Below are 23420 nucleotides of genomic sequence, written 5' to 3'. Positions count from 1 at the left end.
AGGCACGACACTTAAATAAAGCATCTGCAACATCTGGACTGGATAAGGGAGGGACTGCACATAAAACATGTTTGACAGTAATGGATTTTTCATCCTTTCAGACGGCCCAGCATTCTCAGTTGTGTTAAGATGATAATACAGTCAAATAAGATCTTGATATGAAACTTCACAATTCAAAAATGAAATCTTCCAAACATTTTTGTGTAAAACTGTACCATTGTCAGTGTTGGGGAGTAACGGATTACATGTACTGGGATTACATAATCAGAATAAAAATTATGAGTAACTGTATTCAGTTACAGTTACTGTTTCAGTGAGTGGTAATTGAATTACAGTTACTTTGTTGAAATAAATGGATTACAGGGCGGTATTTTCCTGTTTTCACATTTTGGGCTAAACCAGGACTAAAACCAGGACTAAACCAGGATTAAACCAGGTCTAAAACCAGGACTAAACCAAGACTAAACCAGGAATAAACCAGGTCTAAAACCAGGACTAAACCAGGATTAAACCAGGTCTAAAACCAGGACTAAACCAGGAAAACCAAAACCAGGACTAAACAGGACTAAACCAGGATTAAACCAGGTCTAAAACCAGGACTAAACCAGGACTAAACCAAGACTAAACCAGGACTAAACCAGGTCTAAAACCAGGACTAAACCAGGATTAAACCAGGTCTAAAAGCAGGACTAAAGCAGGACTAAAACCAGGACTAAAACCAGGACTAAACCAGGTCTAAACAATATGACACCTAACAGTAGAGTGAACATAATTTAAAGTAGCAGTGATCTCATATAGAAATAATTTCTCTATCAATAATATTTTTTATGCTTAAGTAAAGACTGGGCTTTTTATTTTCTTTTAGGCAAGGCAAGTTTATTTGTAGAGCACAATTCGTACACAAAGTAATTCAAAGTGCTTTACAGAATAAGAAATACATTAAAATCATAATAAAAACAAATCAAAACATAAATAATCATGAAGATTAAAATTAAAAAAGAGAGACATAAATCGGAGAGAAGAGACAATTAGCAGACAATTATGTTCAGATTTCCTGGTCTTTGCTTCTCTACAGCAAACAGTGGCTTATTCATGGAGACTTGAGCTCAACAGACAATTTGAAGAGAACAAGAATTTTCAGGATGTGGTTGGTAAATTCATGTAGTTTTAAAAAGCATGACAATATCAAGTAATCCAAAGTAATCAGATTACGTTACTCACTTTAAGTAATTTAATGGATTATGTTACAAACTACATTTTGGGGCCTGTAATCTGTCATCTGTAGGGGAATCCATTTGAAAAGTCACCTTCCCAACACTGACCATTGCTGTACAAATTCCACACTGCCAACTGCCTCTCTCTGAACTCCCCAGTCTGTTTCTTTTGTTTACATTCAGCTAGAATAAAAAAAACCTGAAAAACAAAAAATCGTCTCACCAGAGCACAAATAAATCCAGGAGTAACACACTTCTAGTTCTGTTTTTGCTCTTCTCTGGTGCGGGGAACAAGAGGAGAGATTCACCAGAGCTACAGCCAGTGATTAGAAGCCAACTGGAGCCAACTTGATAAGACAGAATGAACATCATCATCATCATCAGACCGACAGGGTAGTGAGGGGGAAGAAAGACCATTGTCAGGTTAGCTTTTGTGCTCCGGCCTTGCTCTGTGGTTGGGTAGAATCTGGTGTGGCGGAGGGAGAGGAGAGATAAGAACCAGGCTGATACGACGTCCACCGCTGCTCTGTCTGAAGCCCTCTGGCTGCAGGCTCGATGTGGGACCGAGCCAGAGACGAGCTGGCAAGAGACAGAGGCAGTGTCCAGCGGTCCAATCAGTGATGAGCTCATGTGCGCGTCAGCCAATCAGATAAAAGTGCCACAGGAAATAGGGTAAACGGTGAAAGAGACCAAATTGGGTTCATAATAGTGTGAGGTTTTAGGAACAATTTTGCCGTTTTTAAATTCTGCAGTTAAGAAGAACGATGTTAAACTTGGTGTAATTCAGATTAATAAAATACTAAACGAAAAAATCCAAGACTCTACTTAAATAATGCAATAACATACAACCGAAAATGTAACAAAAATGCACAGGCCCTTCCTGTGATTGTAAACAAAATGTACTATTTTACGAAGATTATAAATGCTGGCGATTAAAGACAAAACTAGCATACACGTAGCAATTGTGTAATAAACATTTCGGTAACACTTTATAATAAGGTGTCATAATATATAGTAAACTAGAAATTACCTACCCTTTGTTAATATTTATGAATTGTTACTAAAATATCAGTTTGGCACAAATTAACAGTTTTTTTCATCATTAACTAAACAGTTGTTTGCATTGTTAACTATTACTATTAACTCATATCATTTTAATATTTGTTAATAGTTCACTAAATGTCTTTTTGTAATAAGTGTGAGAGAGTCACTGTAAAATATTTGCTATCACTAATAAATGTTATAAGAAATATTTGTAAATAGGTAATAATTCCTGTTCTAACTTTATTATAAGGTGCCTCACACATAGTTACATATATAACATAGTTATAAATTACTAATATATGAATTAAAGGGCCCATCTCTCGCAAAATCAACTTTTCAGAGCTTTCTACCTTCTAAGAGTGATGTGTGGGCTTGTATTTGTCGCTGAAGTGGTTTTTAGATTGATTTGTTGTTTTTTTAACAAATTGCAGAGTATTTCCAGCTGTATCACTATGATAAATAAAACTTTATTCCTGCCACTATCAGGGTGCACGTCTGTCTCCCTCTCCCTCCCTGAGATGGCGGAGGAAGGGCGACTCACTCAGAGCCTACGTCACGTTTGGAGGGCGGAGCCTGTGTTTTCTCAGGACGGGCGGGGGGATGAGCAATAGTCGGACTTTCATAGTTCCTGGTCTGTGACTGTCTCCAAGAAATCAACTATTGTGTAATGGATGTTCCAAAACCCAAATTGTGCTTGTTTATGTGCAGAAGATACAACATGAAAAGAATTATTTTGGATCAGATGGGACCTTTAAGGTATTTTAAAAGCAATAAATTTCCTATCTACAATAGCTTCTCCAAGATATCGCAATAAATATCGTACCGTGAGATGCATATTGTGATAATATCGTACTGTAATCTTGGTTATCGTTACATCTCTAGTTATTAACTTTTATATTAACATATAGTTTGTAAATAAACATTTAACATTTAAATGATGATGATTTGTTAAAACATTAATACACAGATTTCATGCAAACAACTAATATTTAGTTAATGATGAAAAGAGTATTAACTTGTGCCAAATAGATATTTTAGAAAGAATTAACAAATATTAACAAAGGGTTAAGTAATGATTAGTTTGTTGTTTATTATGACACCTTATTATAAAGTGTCACCAACTTTTTCTATGGACAATAATGCACCAAAAAAGAAAGTGGGTCACAAAAGTTTTACAGTAGAGTTTGACTTTTATTTCATCACCCACCACAAGTCTTTCAAACATTTGTGAAAACGGAGCAGGAAGTTTGATATTGGCTTTTACTATTTATTGGCAGAGGTAACAAACATATACAACAACCATTAGCTGGCGCCATCCTTCCATTATATTATTAAAGTTGATTCTCTGAGCCAAAGGAAACCAAAGCAGAGAACTGACCATAGAACAAATGTGCTTGATTTCCTGGTTCTGCTCAGTCGATATATCTTTTACTGAGGAAATAACAAAACAAAACCACCGACAACCGACACAATTCAGATAAACAAATCAATGGCCGTGATTCTTCTGCTGAAAAACAACTCCTTTCCTTTATACAAACTGTGAAATCAAGGCTAGCTGTCAACACGTCCACACAAATAATGTACTCAAGTAGAAGTACAAAGTAGTGATCTGAGAAAGTATTAACATAAAAGTAATGTAAAGAGTAACTGTCAGTAACCGTAACATCTGATTTATATTTAAAAGTTAAGGTAATTGGAAGGACAAAATATTAAATAATGCACTAAGTCTGGTCTTTTCAAAGGGTAGACAGAAAAATAAGACAAACTAAATCATATTTGAAGGAGCTCTGCAAGAAACACAAATGTTCAAATCATTTTATATTGTCAACATAAACCTTTTGTCACTTCTAACCCTAACCCTAAACCTTACAATGGGAAAAGTCACCAAAACACAAGTAAGAGTACTGTTAATTCAATAAAATATTACTCAAATAGGAGTAAAAGTATGCTGCAAGAAAGGTAAACCCGAAAAGTACATCAGAACTAGCTGTCAACATGTCCACACAAGCAAAGGTGGGTAGACTAGACAAAAAATATACTCAAGTAGAAGTACAAAGTAGTGGTCCAATAAATAACTCATGTAAAAGTTTAAAAAAGCGTATTTGGGAAAAGTACTACTCAAGTAAGAGAAACATAAAGAGTAACTGTCAGGCCATAACATCTGATTCATATTTAAAGTTAATGTTATTGTAAGGACAAAATATTAAATAATGCAATAAGTCAAAGGATAGACAGAAAAATGAGATAAATTAATCATTTCATATTGTCAACATAAAGGTTTTGTCACTTGTATATTTACTCACAGTGGGTAGAGTCACCAAAACACAAGCAAAAGTACTGTTACTTCAATAAAATATTACTCAAACAGGAGTAAAAGTTTGCTGCAAGAAAGGTACAACCGAAAAGTCCACGTTCTTTAAAGTTAGTAACCGAGCCCTACCCAACTCTGCACAAAGGTAGGAGTACACAGTACTTTGTAGTACTGTAGAAATTTGGGGGCCCAGGGCATCTGTGGCCAGACTGGCGTGACCTAGCGCCTCCGCTCAATTTCATTTCTCTCCAGTGACTAGGTTAGGAACCAAATACACTAGACGGTTTGCAAAAACCCCAGAAGTGCAAGTTCGGACACCAGCCAATCAGTGAAGAGTCATATATTCTGTTTTGTCAACGATTCCCGAGAGCCGGAACAAAGAGAATGTTTGGTGAATTTTATCAAGGGGAAAGACGTTATTGTCCTTCTTCCTACGGGATTTAGGAAAAGCTTAATATACCAGTTAGTCCCATTAGCGGCGCATTAAATACATCACGACCAAATAACAGCGATTGGTAAAATGAAAAAAGTTTTTAAAAAGTACCTGCCTACCATCGAGCAAACAAATTCTAATGCTCCACGAATCAGGCTACCATTTCTGGGCCCCTAAAGCCCTGGGGACCGGCACAACATATTCCTTTGTCCCCTCCGTCACGATACTAAAATGTTAAAGTCGATGTAAATACTAAAGATCAGACTCAATACTCAATACAGATTCTGAAAACAAAACAAAAAACACTTTCTTTTGGCAACAGACTTTTTTCCACATTTAAATCATAGTATTTTTTTGTTTTAAATTGGTTTTGTGGCCTTATATTTATGTAATCCCTCAGTGGTCCATGAAGGTTCCATAGTGTTCCATAGTGTGTTTTGATTTTCGATACTTTTGACATCATAACAGCGGAACATGCCAGAAGAAAACTTATATTGACCACAACGCAATACACTAAGCTGATGAAGTCCAACTTTACACACTCTCTCTGCATAACACCCTGGCAGGATCGATACCAACCGCCGAACTATCAATTAGCCCGGACATTTTTACTTTAAACAAATTGGTCCCCTCATCTGCGAGACGTCTTAGGGCGCGCCATAAATCGCCCCAATCTCCACCAAGGTCACCCCTTTTAAATACCCAACCGTCGCGGGCTAAGGAAGGGCAACGTTTTGTGAATTAGATCGTCTCACCTTTTCGCTGACTCCTATTTTGAATCGCTAAAAGCCCCTGTCAAAACCGTCTGCTTGGATTAACGATCGCTAATGTCAGAGAACTTGGCTGCGGCCCATGCAGTTAGGCGATGAGGAGAGCCAGCGTTGGAAACCTGTTACGGCCGGATCTATAATTTCATAAATGCGCACTAAAACGGTGTAGGCCGTAAATCATGAAGGATGGTAGTCAAATATAGAAGGCCCGGAGTGTATTACGACTAAAAATACAAGGAGTAATGGGTTTCTGAGCTGTCGATCTCGTGAACTCATGGAGGTTTGAATATCGGCAGGTCGTCATGGCGATGTGGTTTATGGCTGTGAGGGCGGGCATTTCGCTTAAGGGTTTTCTATTAGCTAACTGGCGATCTTGGAGAGTCTCCGCGATACAATTTGGGGGGAGAAAAAGTTAAATTAGGTAAAAAATTTGAAGTTTATTTTCAATTTCGTTTAGTTTTTTTGTTGCATACCCACAACCAACTGCTTGTCTCAACCGTTTTGCCTGAAATGTTCCACAGTAAGGCATTAATCTAATCTAATATTCATTTTATTACGAGGGGTTTTATTGTTTGAACAAATACTTTAAAAAACATTCTTATTTTGAGCGAGGTTACTATCTCCACATGTAACTTGGCCCGGTAAGTTCACTTGCTTGTCTTCATAAAAATAGATTTACTGACATACTGTGGAACATTTGATGCAAAGCAATAACATTTCCATGGAGACAAGCAGGTGATGGGCCCTTCTAAGTTGAATAAATTGAATAGTAGTAGTTTATAGGGTCATTTTGCAACACTACAAAACAAAACATAGACTAGAACCTCATAGACCATGATCGAAAGGGTTTAGGCTGAAGTCAAAAGTACTTCCAATGCCAAACTCTATTAACAATGACAGAATTCCAAGAAACAAAAACATCGTATGAACAGCAAGTTTGCATTTACAGTTTCACTTACGACTTACTGTATATATAAGAGACAAAATGTAAACTAAAACAAACAAAATTTAATGCATAATTTGTTCATTCCAGAGCTCTGTCTTTCAAAACATAACGCTTTATTCTCTTTTTAAAGGCTTCTACAGTGTTAGACTTTTTTTTTTTTTTAAATCATCACTCAGATTGTTCCATAACTAACACCTCGAACAGAAATACAGTCACTTTTTGGGTTAGTTCTTGTCTTCATTTTCTAAAGATGCCAATTTTGTTTTCCTTTATGCTCGTACAAACTAATAGTAATGATAAAGAAGGCGCAAAATGTATTGTTTATGATAGTACCAAAATAAAATTCATGTTAAAGAAAAGCATGTGTTTAGTTAATAGTTGTGGTTTACGTGTGAAAACAGTGAATCTACTGTAGTCTTCTAGATATTTCTGTAAGATTTGATTTTTATATTGTTTTTTGAAGTGCACCAAGTTCGTACAAGCTTTGGTATGTCATGTCATCTAAGCTGTTCCATAAGTCTACTCCACGTCTCTTACACACATGCTTTTAAACGTGGTTCAAGAGAATTGTTTTTTAAAATGCATTTGACCTCTCAGGTTGTGTTTGAACTCATTTGTGCAAAACAGTTTTTGAATATTATAATATCTGGGAGCAGGATGAGTCAACTGACTTTGTATGTTAATGTGTATGTTTTTTTGGTTCTTCTTTTTTTTTAGATGATAATTTGTGTTAAATAAATATGGATACTCAGTTACTCATACTTTAGCACATTTTTAACACTATATTTTTACTCCTACTTCAGCATTACCTTGTACAGTGTAAAAGTACTTTTCTTTAAGGAAAAGTTGTGGTTCCTCTTCCCACTGTGCACTGTAAACCTGAACAATTAAGCAGTAATTAAGAACTTTGAGATAAATGGTTGCCTAACTTTTTCTTTTTTTTAAGTTTATAGTCTTATTATTTTTAATTAAAGTAAATTAAAATGAGTAAGTATCACACAGAATCTTTCATTACAGTTGCATACAAAAAATATAATGTTTAATTAAAGGTTAAAACAATTAAAATAATGATTTAATGTGCAGAAATTCAGATAATTGCATCTCAAAATAAAAAAATCTAATTAAATATGGCACCTAACTTTTTTTTTTTTTTTTTTTTTGATTATTTAGGAATATATATTTTTATTATTATTAATTTGAGCATTCGGGTTTACAGTGTGAATAACAAAAGTTTTATGTGGACAATATAAAATGATTTGAACATTTGTGTTTCTTGCAGCGCTCTTCCAAATCTGATTTAGTTTTTCTTAATTTTGTATCTATATTTTTCGAACCACTACTATTGACTTCTTAAAGTACTACACTTGATATTTACTGTCTTAAAACATGAGAAAATAGAACTAGTTTGCAGAAAAACAGAACTCTGCAGTTGTCCAAAGTTATTATTGAATTTATAAGCGCTTTTCTCAGCTCGGTAAGCAAAAAACAGCATGCTAACAACACACTTCCTGGTTGTCGGACAATAAAATGCTTTGTAATCAGATGTGGACAACAAGCAACCTGAAAAGCTGCATTTTTTTTCTCAAATACACGGCTTTAGAGTACTATTATTTTGAAGTAACAGTAGTATTTTTCTCTCTCGTCTACACACGTCGGTTTACGGTGTAGAACAAAGAAAAAAGGCGAGACAAAAATATATCAGCGACAACATTTGCCCGTGTCTGTGGGCGGGTGCGTGCTGTGAGGGCATGTCCTGTACATTGTTCACGCTCATTCTGCCGCTTAGCCCCGTTCGGGAGGGGCGGGCTTGGACGGAGAGCCAGGTTGGCCGGTCCCTGGGGTGCGACCGGGGAAAACGCGTCGGGCCCCGAGCCAAAGGGGACCTGCTGGCTGGCACCTCGCTAGTCACAACCTCCAAACCAAAACCGAAAACGCGCGAGCTTTCTTTCAGCGAGCCTTCCAGATGTTCCATTCAGCGAGCAAAATAGGTCTTTGTCAGTGTCTCTTTTTTATGTTGTTTTTGTTTGCTAGCTAGCTAACGGGAAGAGGGAGCGCTATCAAGGCCTATTGTTTGGATTCAATTAGGCGTCATTACGAGCTTCACTCTGATCACCGAGTTCATTTAGAGACAATGGGGGGAGGAAGATGTCGGCTGTTCCCTGTGCCATCAATACAGTCTCCATAGAGTTAGACCGGAGTCAATGGAGCTTTTCTCTCAGGTATTTAAAGGAGGTAATGGTGAGGTGTCCCCAACGCCAAACACGCAATTTAACACTTATTAACACTGGAATGATTCTGGACATTACGGAGCTATTCTGAAGACTCTCAAAGGACGCTGTTTTGAGACGTGCCAGTAAGAGTGTGTCTGAGGACATTTTAAACGACGTGTTTGCCCGGTGACACAATGAAAGTAGCAAGATCAATTATAGACCATCAAGGTGTGGGTTGACCAGAGTCAGTGTGGTAAAATAAAAGGGTTGCAAATGAGACTTCTAGAACTTAATGAATACCATATTTTTTGGACTATAAGTTGCACTTTTTTCATGGTTTGGGTGTTTCCTGTGACTTATACTCCAGTGCGACTTATATATTAAAATTTGGTAACACTTTGTAATAACTACACATTATTTTAGCCTTAATAAAGCATGAACAAAGACTTAATTAATAATTAACAAAGACTTAATTAATAATGATTCACGCTTAGTAAATGCTTAATAAAGGATAATTAGTCTTCACTTTAGAAAAGCTCTCAAAAAGACTTAACTAACAGATAACAGCTGCCTGAATGATCATTGCATTATTAGTAAATCATTCTCTCATAGCTTACTAATCATTAATAAATGCTCAAATGGTTAGTCCTATGAGTAATTAAGTATGAAATAATTATGAGTAACTATTTACAGCACAGGCAAATTAAGTGCAAGTTAAGTGCAATTTAGGTAGTAATTAAGTAGTTACTAAGCGTGAATCATTATTAATTAAGTCTTTGTTCATGCTTTATTAAAGCTAAATAAGGTGTAGTTATTATAAAGTGTGACCTACAATTTTTACAATGACAGGCGTGAGAGGCTCTAGTCTTGTTTGTCAGTTTCTGCTGCTCCTGTTCCTCCTGTACCACTGTCACTTCACTCTACTGCACATGTCTCCTGCAGAAAGAGCCTCTGTCCTGTCTGTATCATGTCAGTCGATTTCACCGTTACTTCTCCACCACTGAAATTTTTTATATAACCAAACTTAAAAAGACATTTGAGACAACTGAACACAAATTCCTCCAAAAAGAAAATCATATTTTGCAGATTACAAGCTGCAAGTTGTGAAATCTGCAGCTGAAAACGGTAACCGAGCAACAGAAAGAAAGTTTGGAGTGAGCGAGAAACTTGTGACACCGGGAGGATGCACCATGAAACTTTCCTGGAAGTCAATGGATGGACAAAGCCTGAACTTCAGTGAAAAACCCGGAATAATTCTAACTGGAACTGATGCTGAATCTGACGACAGCTACACAGAAGAGGAAGCTGCGCTCAGTTTACCTCCGGAGGTCACGGAGTTGAATGACACCGAGGATGAAGAATTGAATGGATTTAGTGATTTGGAGTGAGATGGAGAGTTTGGTAAACTTGTTCTGTTGTTTATGTTATAGTTTATCTGAAGAACTGTTCATATGTGACGTTAACAGTCTGTTGTTCTCTCTTCTATTGTTATTAATAGAACTTGACTTTCAAAATAAAATGTCAGTTCCAGGTCTCTAATTTTATAAAATAAATTTCCCCCAAAAAGTGCAACTTATAGTCTAGTGCGACTTATATGTTTTTTTCTTCTTCATTACACATTTTTTGGCTGGTGTGACCTATAGTCAAAAATACAGTAGAAGGGCAAAATATAACACAGATATTTAAAATGAGTATTGATTCAAATATTAAAGGTGCTTTGTGTAACTTCACATAACTGCCGCCTTCTTGTCTACACCAAAATGTTAAAGAGTCAAATAAACGCTCACACTATTCACCTTATTCAGCCCAGCCTACTTTTGTCTCTAAATACTCCTAAACCTGAGCTTTCCTTTGGTGGCATTTCCAATAAATCAGGGATCACATTCATGTTAATTGAGAATTTCGAGAAAAGTTTTGCATCTGAAATATGCCACATTATCACTTCTGACTGTGATGGGAGCTGCGGTCGGGTATAAAAGAATTGTATGACCCTGACGATGCAGACTATATTCTTTGAAAACCGCCACACCTTCTTTAGATATCATATTGGTCGTCCACTGTACTTTGGAAACCAGGCACTTTCTGGCAACTTTTCGAACTTTAAGATGAGCCATTTTGCTGTCTTTAACTGCACTACAGAATTTTGCTCATGCGTTGACTGTCACTGTTTGATCTCGAGTTTGTCAGGTGATGAAAATTCAGCAGCAAATGTAAATACATCAAAGAATTATTATAAATATAAATACTTCATATAAATATATTTTTTTTAACTGAAACAAAATACAAGATGCAGACATGTTATTATTTGCCAAAAAGTAATAAAAAAAAAAAAAAAGGCCATGACAACTTTTAAGTTTAGTTTTATGACCCCATTTTAGAATATCTAACACAGACAGATATTTTGTTTTGGTCAAATTGCGACCTAAAAACCCATACAAAGTTTTATTTTAACACTTTAATACGAAGATATAACGGCACAAAGTGAGACTACACAGCTTTCTTCAAGGTTTGTGGTTAAAAAAAGTACTGTGATTGAGTTTGTATTAAATTTAAATTTCATAGTTTCAGGAAAATAATCAAATCGGCCCAAAAATATCAGCAAACTTTTTAGCCATCAGTCGCTCTGGATTCAAAACAATCAGTATCGACATCAGCCATGAAAATCTCTAATCTCTAAACACACAGAATTATATTTGTAACTAATAGTTCTGGAAATCTTATAAGATCACTGTTCATGTTTCAAAAAACTACAAAAATGGAACCCTTCAGACACAGCATTGTCATGTTGGTCTGTCCAGTGACCTCACCTTAGCCAGTGGAGCTCCATAAAAAAAACACAGTGTATTCTTGAGCGATTAACAACCTGGACCGCTGCTGGGGAAGGCCACATTGATTTCACTAGGCCTATTATAATAAGCACCACTCAATCACGCCATCTCCACTGGGGCTCCCAAGCACCATTAAGAGGTCAAAGCTTCCAACAACAATCCATAAACGATCTATTTAATGTACCCATCACGAAGGGGGAAAAAAAGGATGCTTCCCAAATTGGCATCGGAGTGCGTTCCCAGAATTCAGCCTTGCTCCGCCATTTTGTTAATTGGATACTTTGCTAATTTTCCCGTCGGTAGCGTAGTGTTTTTAGCAGCCAGGAGGTAATGGTAGGCTTTTAGCGAGCACAGGCAAGGTTGTCCGGGCACTTCTAATATCTCCTGTTCCTGCCTCGTCTGTAAGTAGTTTTAGCAGTAGCAGCGGCGGTAGAAGCACTCACCTCTCCTGCTCCATCTTCATCCGTAGGGTCTCGTCTTCGGAGGGCTGCTTGCTCTCCTCACTCTTGGATTTACTGGAGCCTTTTCGTTCCATCTTCTCGGCCGGACGATCCTCTTTGCGCTGCTTTCCAAATCTGGACACAAGAGAAAGCGCAAGGATGAGAAATAAAACGATACACAATTGCTGAGAAGATACAAGATGTAAAAAGAAAAGTGTTTTTGTAGTATTTAAAAGATTTTGGACTCATTGTCAAGAATGTTTTTGTTACAGTCCAGTAGGGGTGTGTAAAAATATAGAAATATCTATATGTCATTTAATGTGATGATGCAGTATTGATATCATGGGCTGCTGTATCGATATATCACGAAGAGTATTTTTGGTGTATTTTACTAAATTATTTTGTTACAGAGCTACAGTTTTGTTGCTTGTTTAGTGAAAGGAAACTCATGTATGCAACAAATTTGACATTTTCACTGTTTTGATCATTTAAATGTTTGTGTTTCATATGAACTTTGCACAAGAAGTGGTTTAACAAAGACTTTTAGTATCAGAATCGTGATTTTGACTTTATTTCTTAGTGAACTGTATTGAATTGATTTGAAATATATCATACTGAATCATTTTGAATCTTAAGCTCACTGTATTGAGATACATATCGTATTGTGGCCTATGTATCGAGGTATGTATTGTCAACTTGTGAATGACACCCAGTCCTACAGTCCAGTGAGGTTCATTTGGTCCTCTGATAATTTATGTTATTAGGTTCTTTTTTCAGACCAAGAGTTTGTTTTCATACCTCACAGTTTGGACTGCTCACTTGTGCGCTTCCTCAGAGCGGTCATGTGATGTTGCTGTGACGTGTCCGGTCCAAAACCTGTATAAATCAGCTGACCAGACACGTCACAGCAACATTACATGACCGCTCAGAGAAAGACTAGTGAGCTAGTGAGCAGTCCAAACTATTGGGTATGAAAATAAACATAAACATAACATAAAACATGTTTTCATTACTTTTGGTCTTAGATATTTAACTACAATGATTTGTTAGTGTTAAAGTTTTAGTCTGGTTTTAAAATCAAAATACAGGTTGTAGATTGATTGTGTGTTTATTTGGTTGATATATGTATTTATTCTTGTCTGTTTTTATAACTGATTATTTCTTACACATTTGATTGAAATAATTTTTTGTCAAATTTTTGTTAGTCATGATTTAGTCTACAAAATGTTATTTTAACTGTGTCAACTAAATCTATAATAGTCAACCATAAAACATATACACATATAGACATAAACATATATAGTTTTAAATTGTATTTTAAATTCCTGATATAACCCAAAATTGACTCTTGTGAGATTTAATCCATATTAGAATGTTCTGAATTTGTGGAGTGTTGATATATGGGGCAGAAAAGAGAAGATTAACACAATTCTTGTTAATGCAAAAAAATAAAAATACATTTGTGCTTAAATACATGAAAGTTAGACATTTAAAAACAAAAAAAAAAAGGTTCATGTTTTTTTTTTCATAACAGGTTTTATGTATCATGGTGTAATACAACAATCACAAACAGATCTGGAGTTGTTTGGCACATGTTTGAGTAACTCTTTATTATTAGTCTCTCTACACCTCCAAAGCTCAAAATGCTCTGTTCCACCTTGTGATGTCATGATGTCGTAGCTTTCAAGTTCTGCCTTTTACCTTTAGTTCAGAGATTAGCAATTCTAGGCCGGAAATCAACAAAATGCTTCTAGTGACGATTTATGTAGTTTAAAAACACAGTGGAGCACTTCCTGTATTACCTGATGATACCCTTAAGTGCTTCCAGTTTTAGAACGCACCCTAAATATGCAGAGTTTGTGCGTTAAACATGTGTGAATGAAACAAAACACAACTCCAGGTCCGTTTGTGACGAGGAAACAACATTAGAACATAAATCAGAAAATCGTCTAATATGGCTCCTTTAACTATGATAAATTGTATTGTATTTCCCATGAGACATAAAACCTGTTATTATTATTGTTATTTTAAAGAAAAGTCAAATTTTCATAGATTTAAGCGCAAATATATTTATATTTTTTGCATTAACAACAACAATAGTGTTAATCTTCCCTTTTCTACCCCATAAATCATCACTGCACTTACCAAATTCAATATTGTGATAAAACTAAAATATATACTCCCTTGCCCTAATTCCAGATGTTTTATGACATGTCAGTAGTCTCCCCTTTCCGCAGTATTTTTAAAGCACCTGGTTTTTTGTCTGCAGACGGAAATTAAAGTGTCAGAACTGTCAAAATCTTCAGGTGGGGATTTGAGTCGGAGACAGCTATAGGCAAACTCTCCCAGTGCACTCACTCCCTTATACCCAAAGAATAACCTGTCTCCTTCCATTTCACAATCACATTTCACATCACAACTTAACTCCGCCGAGAAACTAGTACGGAAAATATAGTGGGAATTGCGGGAAGATTCGGGACACATATTAAAAAGGGAGTATTGCACTTTCACGTTGTATTAATTACTAAAACAGAACATTTAGATCAACTTGTTACGTTAAGTTTCAATTTCATTTTTGATGCTCTGAGTCATGCTTTCCTTTGCTCTCAGCGCTAAGCTACTCCCCCTTCAGATCAGGGTTGTGAAGTTGTAGTGTATTGCTTTGTATCATGTTTTTGTTTGTACAGCTAACCATAAGGAGTATTGATGTAACAATAACCGAAATATCCTGATATCGTATCGTCAAAAGTCTCACAGTAACTTCGCGGACTGTCACAATATATCAAATCACAAGTTCCTTTGCTTAAATGCAGGTTTTATAGTAACAAAAGCTTATAAACATAGGATACTACATATCCCATGATTCATTTCAGTGCAAACAACGTGAAGAAATATGTTTTTGACTTGAATTCTTGGGATTATGATGGAAATAATTCACACCAAAATCTTATTTTAAAAGCAAAAAAGTGTCCTATCTACAATTATATCAGCTTCTCCAAAATACAATAAATATCATACCGTGAGATGCATATCGTGATGATATTGTACCGAGAGATTTGAATATCGTTACATCCCTAAAAAGGAGGGTTTGAATAGGGTGCAGAGAGATTACTAAATTACTCAAACATGCATGGATGGCATCTACAACCTCTTTAGGGACATTTTTGATGAGGGAGGATGGTCCAAAGCTCCAAAAATGTGATTTTACATGCCCCGGAGCTTTTAATATTGTTGTCCTTCATCACAAACAGACCTGGAGTTGTATTTTGTTTCACTGATCCATTAATACAAAGACTGGAGTGTCACAGGTAAAAATACTGACTTCTCCTATATGCAATTTTTAAGTCAATGAGCCATCACCGGACATGTTCTACAGTCAAATTGTGTTCACAATAAATGCATGGCTCTATTAGCATTGCTTTCTTGTTGCCTAATGGCTTCATTTATTTATTTTCCACATTGTTTAAAGTAATTGCTGACAGCAGAGGGGGCTCCACACCTCATTGGAAATGAAGTGCAGGTTATACATTATTTTAAAGGGTAAATGGTCACATTTATATCGCACTTTTCTACCTTCAAGCCACTCAAAGTGCTGCATATCAAACAACTGCTAGCCCAGCGGCGTCCAAACAAATGCAGCTCTCAGACGACCTGCTGAATTGGCTCCTGACCTGATCACAGGTAGAACAATTTACTACAAATTGAAGTAACTCTACCACTATTACTTCAATAGCATCACATTGCATTGGGATAGAAACCTAAAATGAATGTTCCAAGGGACAGTCTGGAATTTTGGACATAGGGCCTCATTTCCTAGTGAGCCAGAGTGTTGGAGACGTGTGGAGACACTTTCTGAAATATCCCATCCAGTCCTTGTATTTGCAGAGGTCACTGGTGCTAGGCTAGTGCATGTCAATGACCATAGTTCTCCTGCCACTAAAAACAGTCTTACCCACTCCACAAAACACCCGAAACAAATCTGTTATTACACCAGACTGTCCACGTAAATGTCTGTGTTGATAAAATAATGTTTGAAATAAAACTAACCTAACTAACTGGGTATGGGAGCTCTGAATGGCTCACTGTATCGACACCTGTCTGTGGCCCTGCACTATTCAGACACCAGTGTACAGAGACACTGGGGGCGAGGTGTTATGTGTGTTAATTGTCATGCTTAAGGACACAACAACAGCATTCATTGGAGCTAGAACTGTCAACCTGCACGTCAATGGATCTGACAGCTTTACCAATGATGTTTATGTCAAGAGCGGGATTTCAACTGCAAACTTTTGGATCAGAGGACAAACACTAGACCAAAAAAAACTACTGTTGCCCAATTTTAAGTTAGAAATTGTGACATTACTTGAGCCAAGATGCCAAAAACATATTTAAAATAGATTTAAAACTGCAAAAATACATAACACGCGTTCATTAAAAGTACATTTGAAAGTATACTCTGGGTCGCGGAGGTTGCTCGGAGTGACGAGGTGAAGTGACATCTCACGAGGCAAGACGAAAATATATTCAATCAGAAATCAAAATGGCTGCACGTCATTTGTAACTTTCCAAACTTTTACATTTTAATGAGTGACACGGCGTCAGGAGTAAATCGGGTTGAGACAGGTTTAGGGCCAGTCGAGGAGCTACATTTCTGCGCTTGGATGAGTTGGTTGCCAGTGCGTGACAGGAGCAGTGGGGAAATACACGTGTGGAATGAGAAGTAGGATGCAGTTACACAAGGATGCACATTGTAAACATAGCCCGTGTGTAAGAATAGGTAACAATGCATCGGGAAATACATCCAGCACTGAGTAAACAGAGGAGGGATGAGGAAAATAATGGGGAATGCAGATGACAGGTACACATGTGAGAGCTGTGTAGTAGTAGTAGTAGTAGTAGTAGTGGTGGTGGTACTAGTTGTAGTAATGGTAGTAGTAGCAGTAGTAATAGTAGTGGTGATGGTGGTGGTGATGGTAATAGTAGTAATGGTAGTAACAGTAGTAGTAATGGTATTAATAGTAGTAATTGTAGTAGTAGTAGTGGTAATAGCAGTACTGGTAGTAATAATAGTAGTAGTAGTAATGATAGTAATAGTTGTACTTGTAGTTGGTAATGATAGAAGTAACAAGTAGTGGTAACAGTAGAAACGGTAGTCGTAGTGGTGGTGGAAGTACTAATGGTAGTATTAGTATGAATTGTATTATATTGTATTATAGAACTCTATTTGAGGCACTAGTAGTAGTAGTACTAGAAGTACTGCAGGTAAAATAGCGTCCTCAAAAGTAGTACTTGGTAGTGAAAATGATGAAAAAGTAGTCGGTAGATAATACTTGAGGTAGCCGCACTAGTATTGTATTTTTGGTATTGAAGGTGGAATGGGTGAGATGTCTGGCACAAGAACCAAATGACAGCATTTTCTGGACAAAAGGGGAATCAAACCATCAACTTTCGGGTTGACTGACTGTTGATGTGAATGTCTGTGTCGATAAAATCATTTTAGAAGTAAAACCAACCTTGCATCTGAAGGATTTATGTCTGAGCATCAGCAGTGAGTTGTTCTTCCTGATAGAACACTTGGCAGTGGCGGAATAATATATGAGAAAATAGTCCCTCAACATGCAATAATTCATGCCATGCAAGGTTAGTTTTATTTCAAACACTATTCTATCAACACAGACATTTACATCGACATTCTGGTGTAATAATAGTTTTCTTTCGGGTGTTTTGTGGAGTGGGTAAGACTGTTTTTAGTGGCAGGAGAACTATGGTCATTGACATGCACTAGCCTAGCACCAGTGACCTCTGCAAATACAAGGACTGGATGGAATATTTTAAAAAGTGTCTCCACACGTCTCCAACACTCTGGCTCACTAGGAAATGAGGCCCTATGTCCAAAACTCCAGACTGTCCCTTTAACCGATGTAGTAGACATAGTTTAGACATAGTTCTACTCTGGTTCAGAGGAGGAAGTGAGCATGGGCGCCCTTCCGGCTCCATCAGTCCTTTTTCTAATTTACTTTACATCACAAAAGTCTTTCTGTAACTGCTGCAGTGAGCTTCTGGAGTTTTTATTTCACTATTTTGTCTGTAAATCAATTCCTATTCCCTAAATGGACCTGGCTCCAAACTCCCTCCTGTAACTACTAGCCTCGTGAGCTTCATTTGACTGGAGCCAAACTCAATGGCTGACGTCACGCTCCCTCCGTCCACAATGGAGGAGTGAGGTAGTGAAATATGAATTGGCTGTAAACTTTATTATTGAGACCTTGATTTCCGCAGGGACGATAAAGAGAAGAATGTTTCTACGGGGAGAGATCTGTGAAAGGAATCCAATGTGTGCGCCCGGACTGAATGGACTGGGCAATTCTACTGAGTGTTTACATCTCATAAAGCCATCAATGCTTTTTCATTGTGCCCATTGATCACGGTGTGTGCCAGGCCAAAGCAGTATTAACAGCAATGCAGCTAAGTGAGACTGAGAACAGGTAGAAAAATTACTCGAGCTGGGTAAACACTGAAGTATATAGTGGATTCAGAATGTTTTTTTTTTGTTTTTTTTGGTTTATGTAGTTCAAGAGTCTGTATTAAAGGGCTCATATTGTGGTACTTTCTGAGCTATGTTATAATGTTGTTTCTTCGTCACAAACAGATCCAGAGTTGTGGTTTTGTTTCATTCACACATGTTTAACACACAAACTCTGCATATTTAGGCTGTTCTTCTCTTAAACAGAAAACACTGTTCCACTTTGTGATGTCATGTGGTAACACAGGAAGTTCTCTACTGTGTTTTTAAATTCTATACACCTTCACTAGAATGATTTGGATGATTTCAGCCCTGGAATAGTCAATCTCTGCTGAACTAAAGGTAAAAAGTGGCTGTTAACTTGGAAAACTACCACTACATGACATCACAAGGTGGAACCGAGTATTTTGACCTCTGAAAATGTAGACAGACTAATACATTACATTACATGTGTGAATGAAACAAAACAAACAAACACACAAACAAACTCCAGGTATAAAGGTTAAAACAATTTGTATGGTTAAAACAATTCTTGAAGTGTGCTGTGTAACCAAATCGATATACAGTATGTATTGTTGACTATACTCCAACTTATACAGAACAGTGTTTTTTATCTGTTGTGTTATGAATAGTATGTTATCAATATACTTGGATTCAACATGTATAGTATTTCTGGATATTTTGTTTTTAACTATCACATGTCTGGGGTCACAACCCCTATAAATGGTCACACCTGCTGCTCACTCCATCAGCCCTGATGAAGACTAAGTAGTCGAAACACGTTGGCGTGACAAGTAATAAATACACCACAAATCAGAGTGCCTCTGCCATCCTTTTTTCTACTCAACAAAAACTCCAGATATGTTTTTGGTAACAACATTATAACATGACTTAAAGCTCACAAGAGACAATTTTGTGAAATATAGGACCTTTAACACCCAAATTTGAAGGTGCAGTATGTAACCTTTCTGATAGAGATGTTATTGGTATGCTTTGTCTGAAATGCCTAGAATTGAACTTACCTTTGTTGTATTAAATAAAGGTGTATTGTTCAAAAATAACATGAAATACATGTATTTTACTGGTTTGCTTCTCCACAGATCTGAAGACAAACATTGAGATAGAAACACTCTACCAGTAAAGTTACACAGTGGACTTTTCATTGATGTTTTCCATTAATGAAACAAGCAGAAGATTATTATTAACTGGCCATTTAAACACACATTATTCATCACAACACAAGCTAAAGTTTTTGCTCAACTTTGTTTTCTGGCATTGAATTTAGATACAAAGGAATTTATCATTTCAAAACGTATTGGCAGCTTTTATGTTTTGAAACTCTAACCTCCCACTGGACAAACTTTACAAAGGATGCCTCAGATCGTACCTCAGGGCCTGGGTTTTTCGCCAGAGGTATTGTGAGATTATTAATACTTTGCAGCAGATGTCATGAATATTCCCTGGGTAGGTGAAACTCTGCTCTGTCTGAAGCTCTGTTCCTCAAGTTAGAACTTAATTTAAGATTTGTTTTAACACAACTTGACCAAAAAGGATGGACTTAATTGGAACTACAACTACAATAGGTGAGCTGATTTTGTAATATCCCTCTCAAAATAACATTACATAAATGCTGGTACCAGGCTTGTGAATAACAAATATGTGACATTTAAATATATTTTTTAAATTTATAATAATCGGTATTTCCTTATGTATGTATTATGTCACCATGGTAACTGCAAAGCATTCCGTCACAGATGAATACATACATGCAGTTGTGGGACATCGCAATTAGAGATGCACCAATCTAGCTTTTTCAATTTCAATATCGAAATTACAGCTTTAGGTATCTGTCAATACCTGATGTTATGGGGCTGTCACACCTTGACGATTTAGCCAACGTATGCCCACGGATGAAAAATTTGGCAAATACGCTGGTGTATGTCGGATAAGTTATAGGTTAAGTTTTGTATAAGTTATAAGCTCACTGAAGCACGCTGGCACGTGCACGTCGACATACAGCAAGGTTGTCGAAAAATTCTGAGCATGCAAAAAATTTCTGGACGTATGTCAACGTGTGCTTATACATCCTGCATATGTGGGCCTTGAGTTGTCGGTAAGTTACGCGATCACAGACACACGTTCACACACATTAATTGTAAGTTACTCATAAATCCAAATACGTTGAGATAATGTCTAGTGTACCCATAAATTATAACGTACTTTGAACCTGTGTAACTTACATCAAACTTACCTTCAATGTATATTGACGCATGCAGACGTTTTTGACATGTTCCAACAACCACAGAACTTACTGAACATGTTTCTAACTTATAGCTCCTATATATTGTCAGCGTGTAGGGAAATTGGTTTATAAAAATGGGGAAACTGTCAGTACTCCTCCAGACTTCATGGTGAGCAGAGCCCGTGGTACCACCCGCTACACATTTTATCTGAGAGATGGAGGATCTGGCAAGACTGAGATGAGCATACATACTAGCTGTCCTCCAACATCAGCATGATCTCATCTATTTGTCACTGGACCAGTGCGTGCCAATAGAGCCAGGAGAAGAAGAGATCAACAGCAGAGAAGGAACTGGGTGAGACCATGGATCGGGAGGCGATGGCAATTTGGCATGTATGATCTTCGGCATGACGCTGATTAATGTTGCTACTGCGATGTCTAGTGCAGTTATGAATCGTCGAGTGGCAGCCTTTTTAGAGGCGACGACACATAAGCGTAGTCGACACACTGCCGGGCACTTATGCACAAGTTAGACTAGTCTAGATTAGTAGACTAGATTAGTCGTTGGGCATAAATTGTGAATGCTGGCAACACGCTAAGCATTAGTTGGTGTAAACTATATATAAATTATCAAAAAGCTCTATATAAGTTACTGATAAGCTATGTATATGTCCAGCTCATTACAAATACACTATGTATACACCCAAAATTGAAAAAAAAAATCATCAATAGTTTAGCGTATGCCAGAGTTTTAGGGAAATTCTGGTATGTTGGCATAAACTGGTTAAATTGATAATGAGTGACAGGGCCATTAACGATGTTAATTTAGGGAGGAAAAAGGCATTTCATTTCCATCAAAACACAATTAATGTAACTTCTATAAGTAAAGGGTCAAACAGTATCAATCATTCTACGTCAAACATTAGCCAGTAAAGAGTATACTGTCTGAACCAATATCCGAAGCAGCTAATTTTCCACCACCTATGCCAATATTCCGTATGTCTCAGTATCGGCGCAATCCTAATCTCTATGCCCTTGAACTACCCAAACTCACTGGCACTGCACAACAACAGGATAAACTTCACGACCGCAGCTAGCGTCTCAAAACATCTCCACCACTCTCCTTTACCCCAAATACACACTCCATCTCCCCGAGCGCAGTGGAGGCCATAGCTGTCAATGTAAGATAAGTGCGCGCGAGGAGGGGATCAATACCAGTTTAAAGATTTGGAGTTTGTCACTGTCAGTGGAGGAGACAGTACAGTGAATGGGCGAGCGCTGGAGTGAGTATTGGCACCTACGCGGGCACCAGACTGGCACTGTGATATGGATACAGTAGCTGATGAAGCCTGATAATAAGATATTGATTGGTGAATAGAGTGGGGAATGACACAACAGTAAGTCACGGTGAAAGACAAAAGAGTTTTTATATCGGATTGGAGCTAGGCTAAAGACTTTGCGGTAATTAGCAGCTGTGATTTTATGTGTTGGCTAATTACGCTTAAATGTTCTCAATCAGTGTTCGCAAAGTTGTAGCTAGATTAAGGGCAGTGTTGATTGCATGGTTTAAAGAGAATTATCTTTTCTTGTGTTTTGATTTTGAAGGCTTTTAGAAACCACTTTTTGAAACAATGGAAGAAGGATATGCAATAAGTAACCACCCGGGCATAGGAACTGAAATTAAGACATGTTTAATGCCAAATCAAGCACATTTCTAAGAGTTTATCTATCAACGATTGAGGACGTGTTTCTAGATCTTGAGGTAGTCTTGGTCTGGACTACCTCAGTGACAGGATTGACCCCCAAACGCGAAGAAAACATACAAATGCTACAAACTTTTACACAGCACTTTTCCACTTTCAAGGCACTCGCTGCACTTTACATCAAGGAATCACTCACCCGTTCATACATCAGTGTACGCAGACACTGGGAGGAAGGTGGGATCAAACTGTCTTGCTCAATGACACAATAGCAGCATTCATCTGTAGGAGCTGGAATCATTAGTCTGACCGTTCAACCGATGATGTTTATGTCGAGATTGGGATTTGAACTGCCAACCTTTGGATCAGTGGACAAAGACTCTACAAACTGAGCTTACCTGTGGGGCGGCAGTAGTTCAGTTGGTAGAGCATTCGCCCACTGATCTGTAGGTTGGTGGTTCGACTCCAGCTCTCAACATAAACATCACAGGTTGAGTGGTCAGATCCACTGACCCACAGGTTGCTGGTGTGATTCCAGCTCCCACAGATGAATGCTGTTGTTGTGTCCTTGGGCAAGACACTTAACCCACCTTGCCCACAGTGTCTGCGTACACTGATGGGTGAGTGGTTCCTTGTTGTAAAGCGCTATAGAAAAATGTGACCATTTTACCATTACCCCAACTAGTCAACTTATATCTCGCCTACTACTAATAATAATAATATTACTAATACTACAACTACTACACCTACTACTGCTAC

General features: G+C 37.4%; 1 protein-coding gene across 1 annotated transcript in view; it reads right to left on the bottom strand.

Annotated features, from left to right (window-relative positions):
* The window catches only part of pard3aa (par-3 family cell polarity regulator alpha, a), an 826722-nt gene that overhangs the window by 259439 nt on the left and 543863 nt on the right, over window positions 1-23420 (bottom strand). Inside the window, exon 20 of the mRNA XM_055151054.1 lies at window positions 12200-12331. Within this exon, the coding sequence (XP_055007029.1) occupies window positions 12200-12331 (132 nt within the window). The remainder of the gene's footprint in view (window positions 1-12199; window positions 12332-23420) is intronic.

Source organism: Boleophthalmus pectinirostris, unplaced genomic scaffold (assembly GCF_026225935.1).
Source record: "Boleophthalmus pectinirostris isolate CB_2022bp ecotype Guang Dong unplaced genomic scaffold, ASM2622593v1 HiC_scaffold_15, whole genome shotgun sequence".
NCBI lineage: Eukaryota > Metazoa > Chordata > Actinopteri > Gobiiformes > Gobiidae > Boleophthalmus > Boleophthalmus pectinirostris.
Note: the sequence above shows the minus strand (reverse complement) of the source record. Positions and strands in the feature narration are given on the sequence as shown.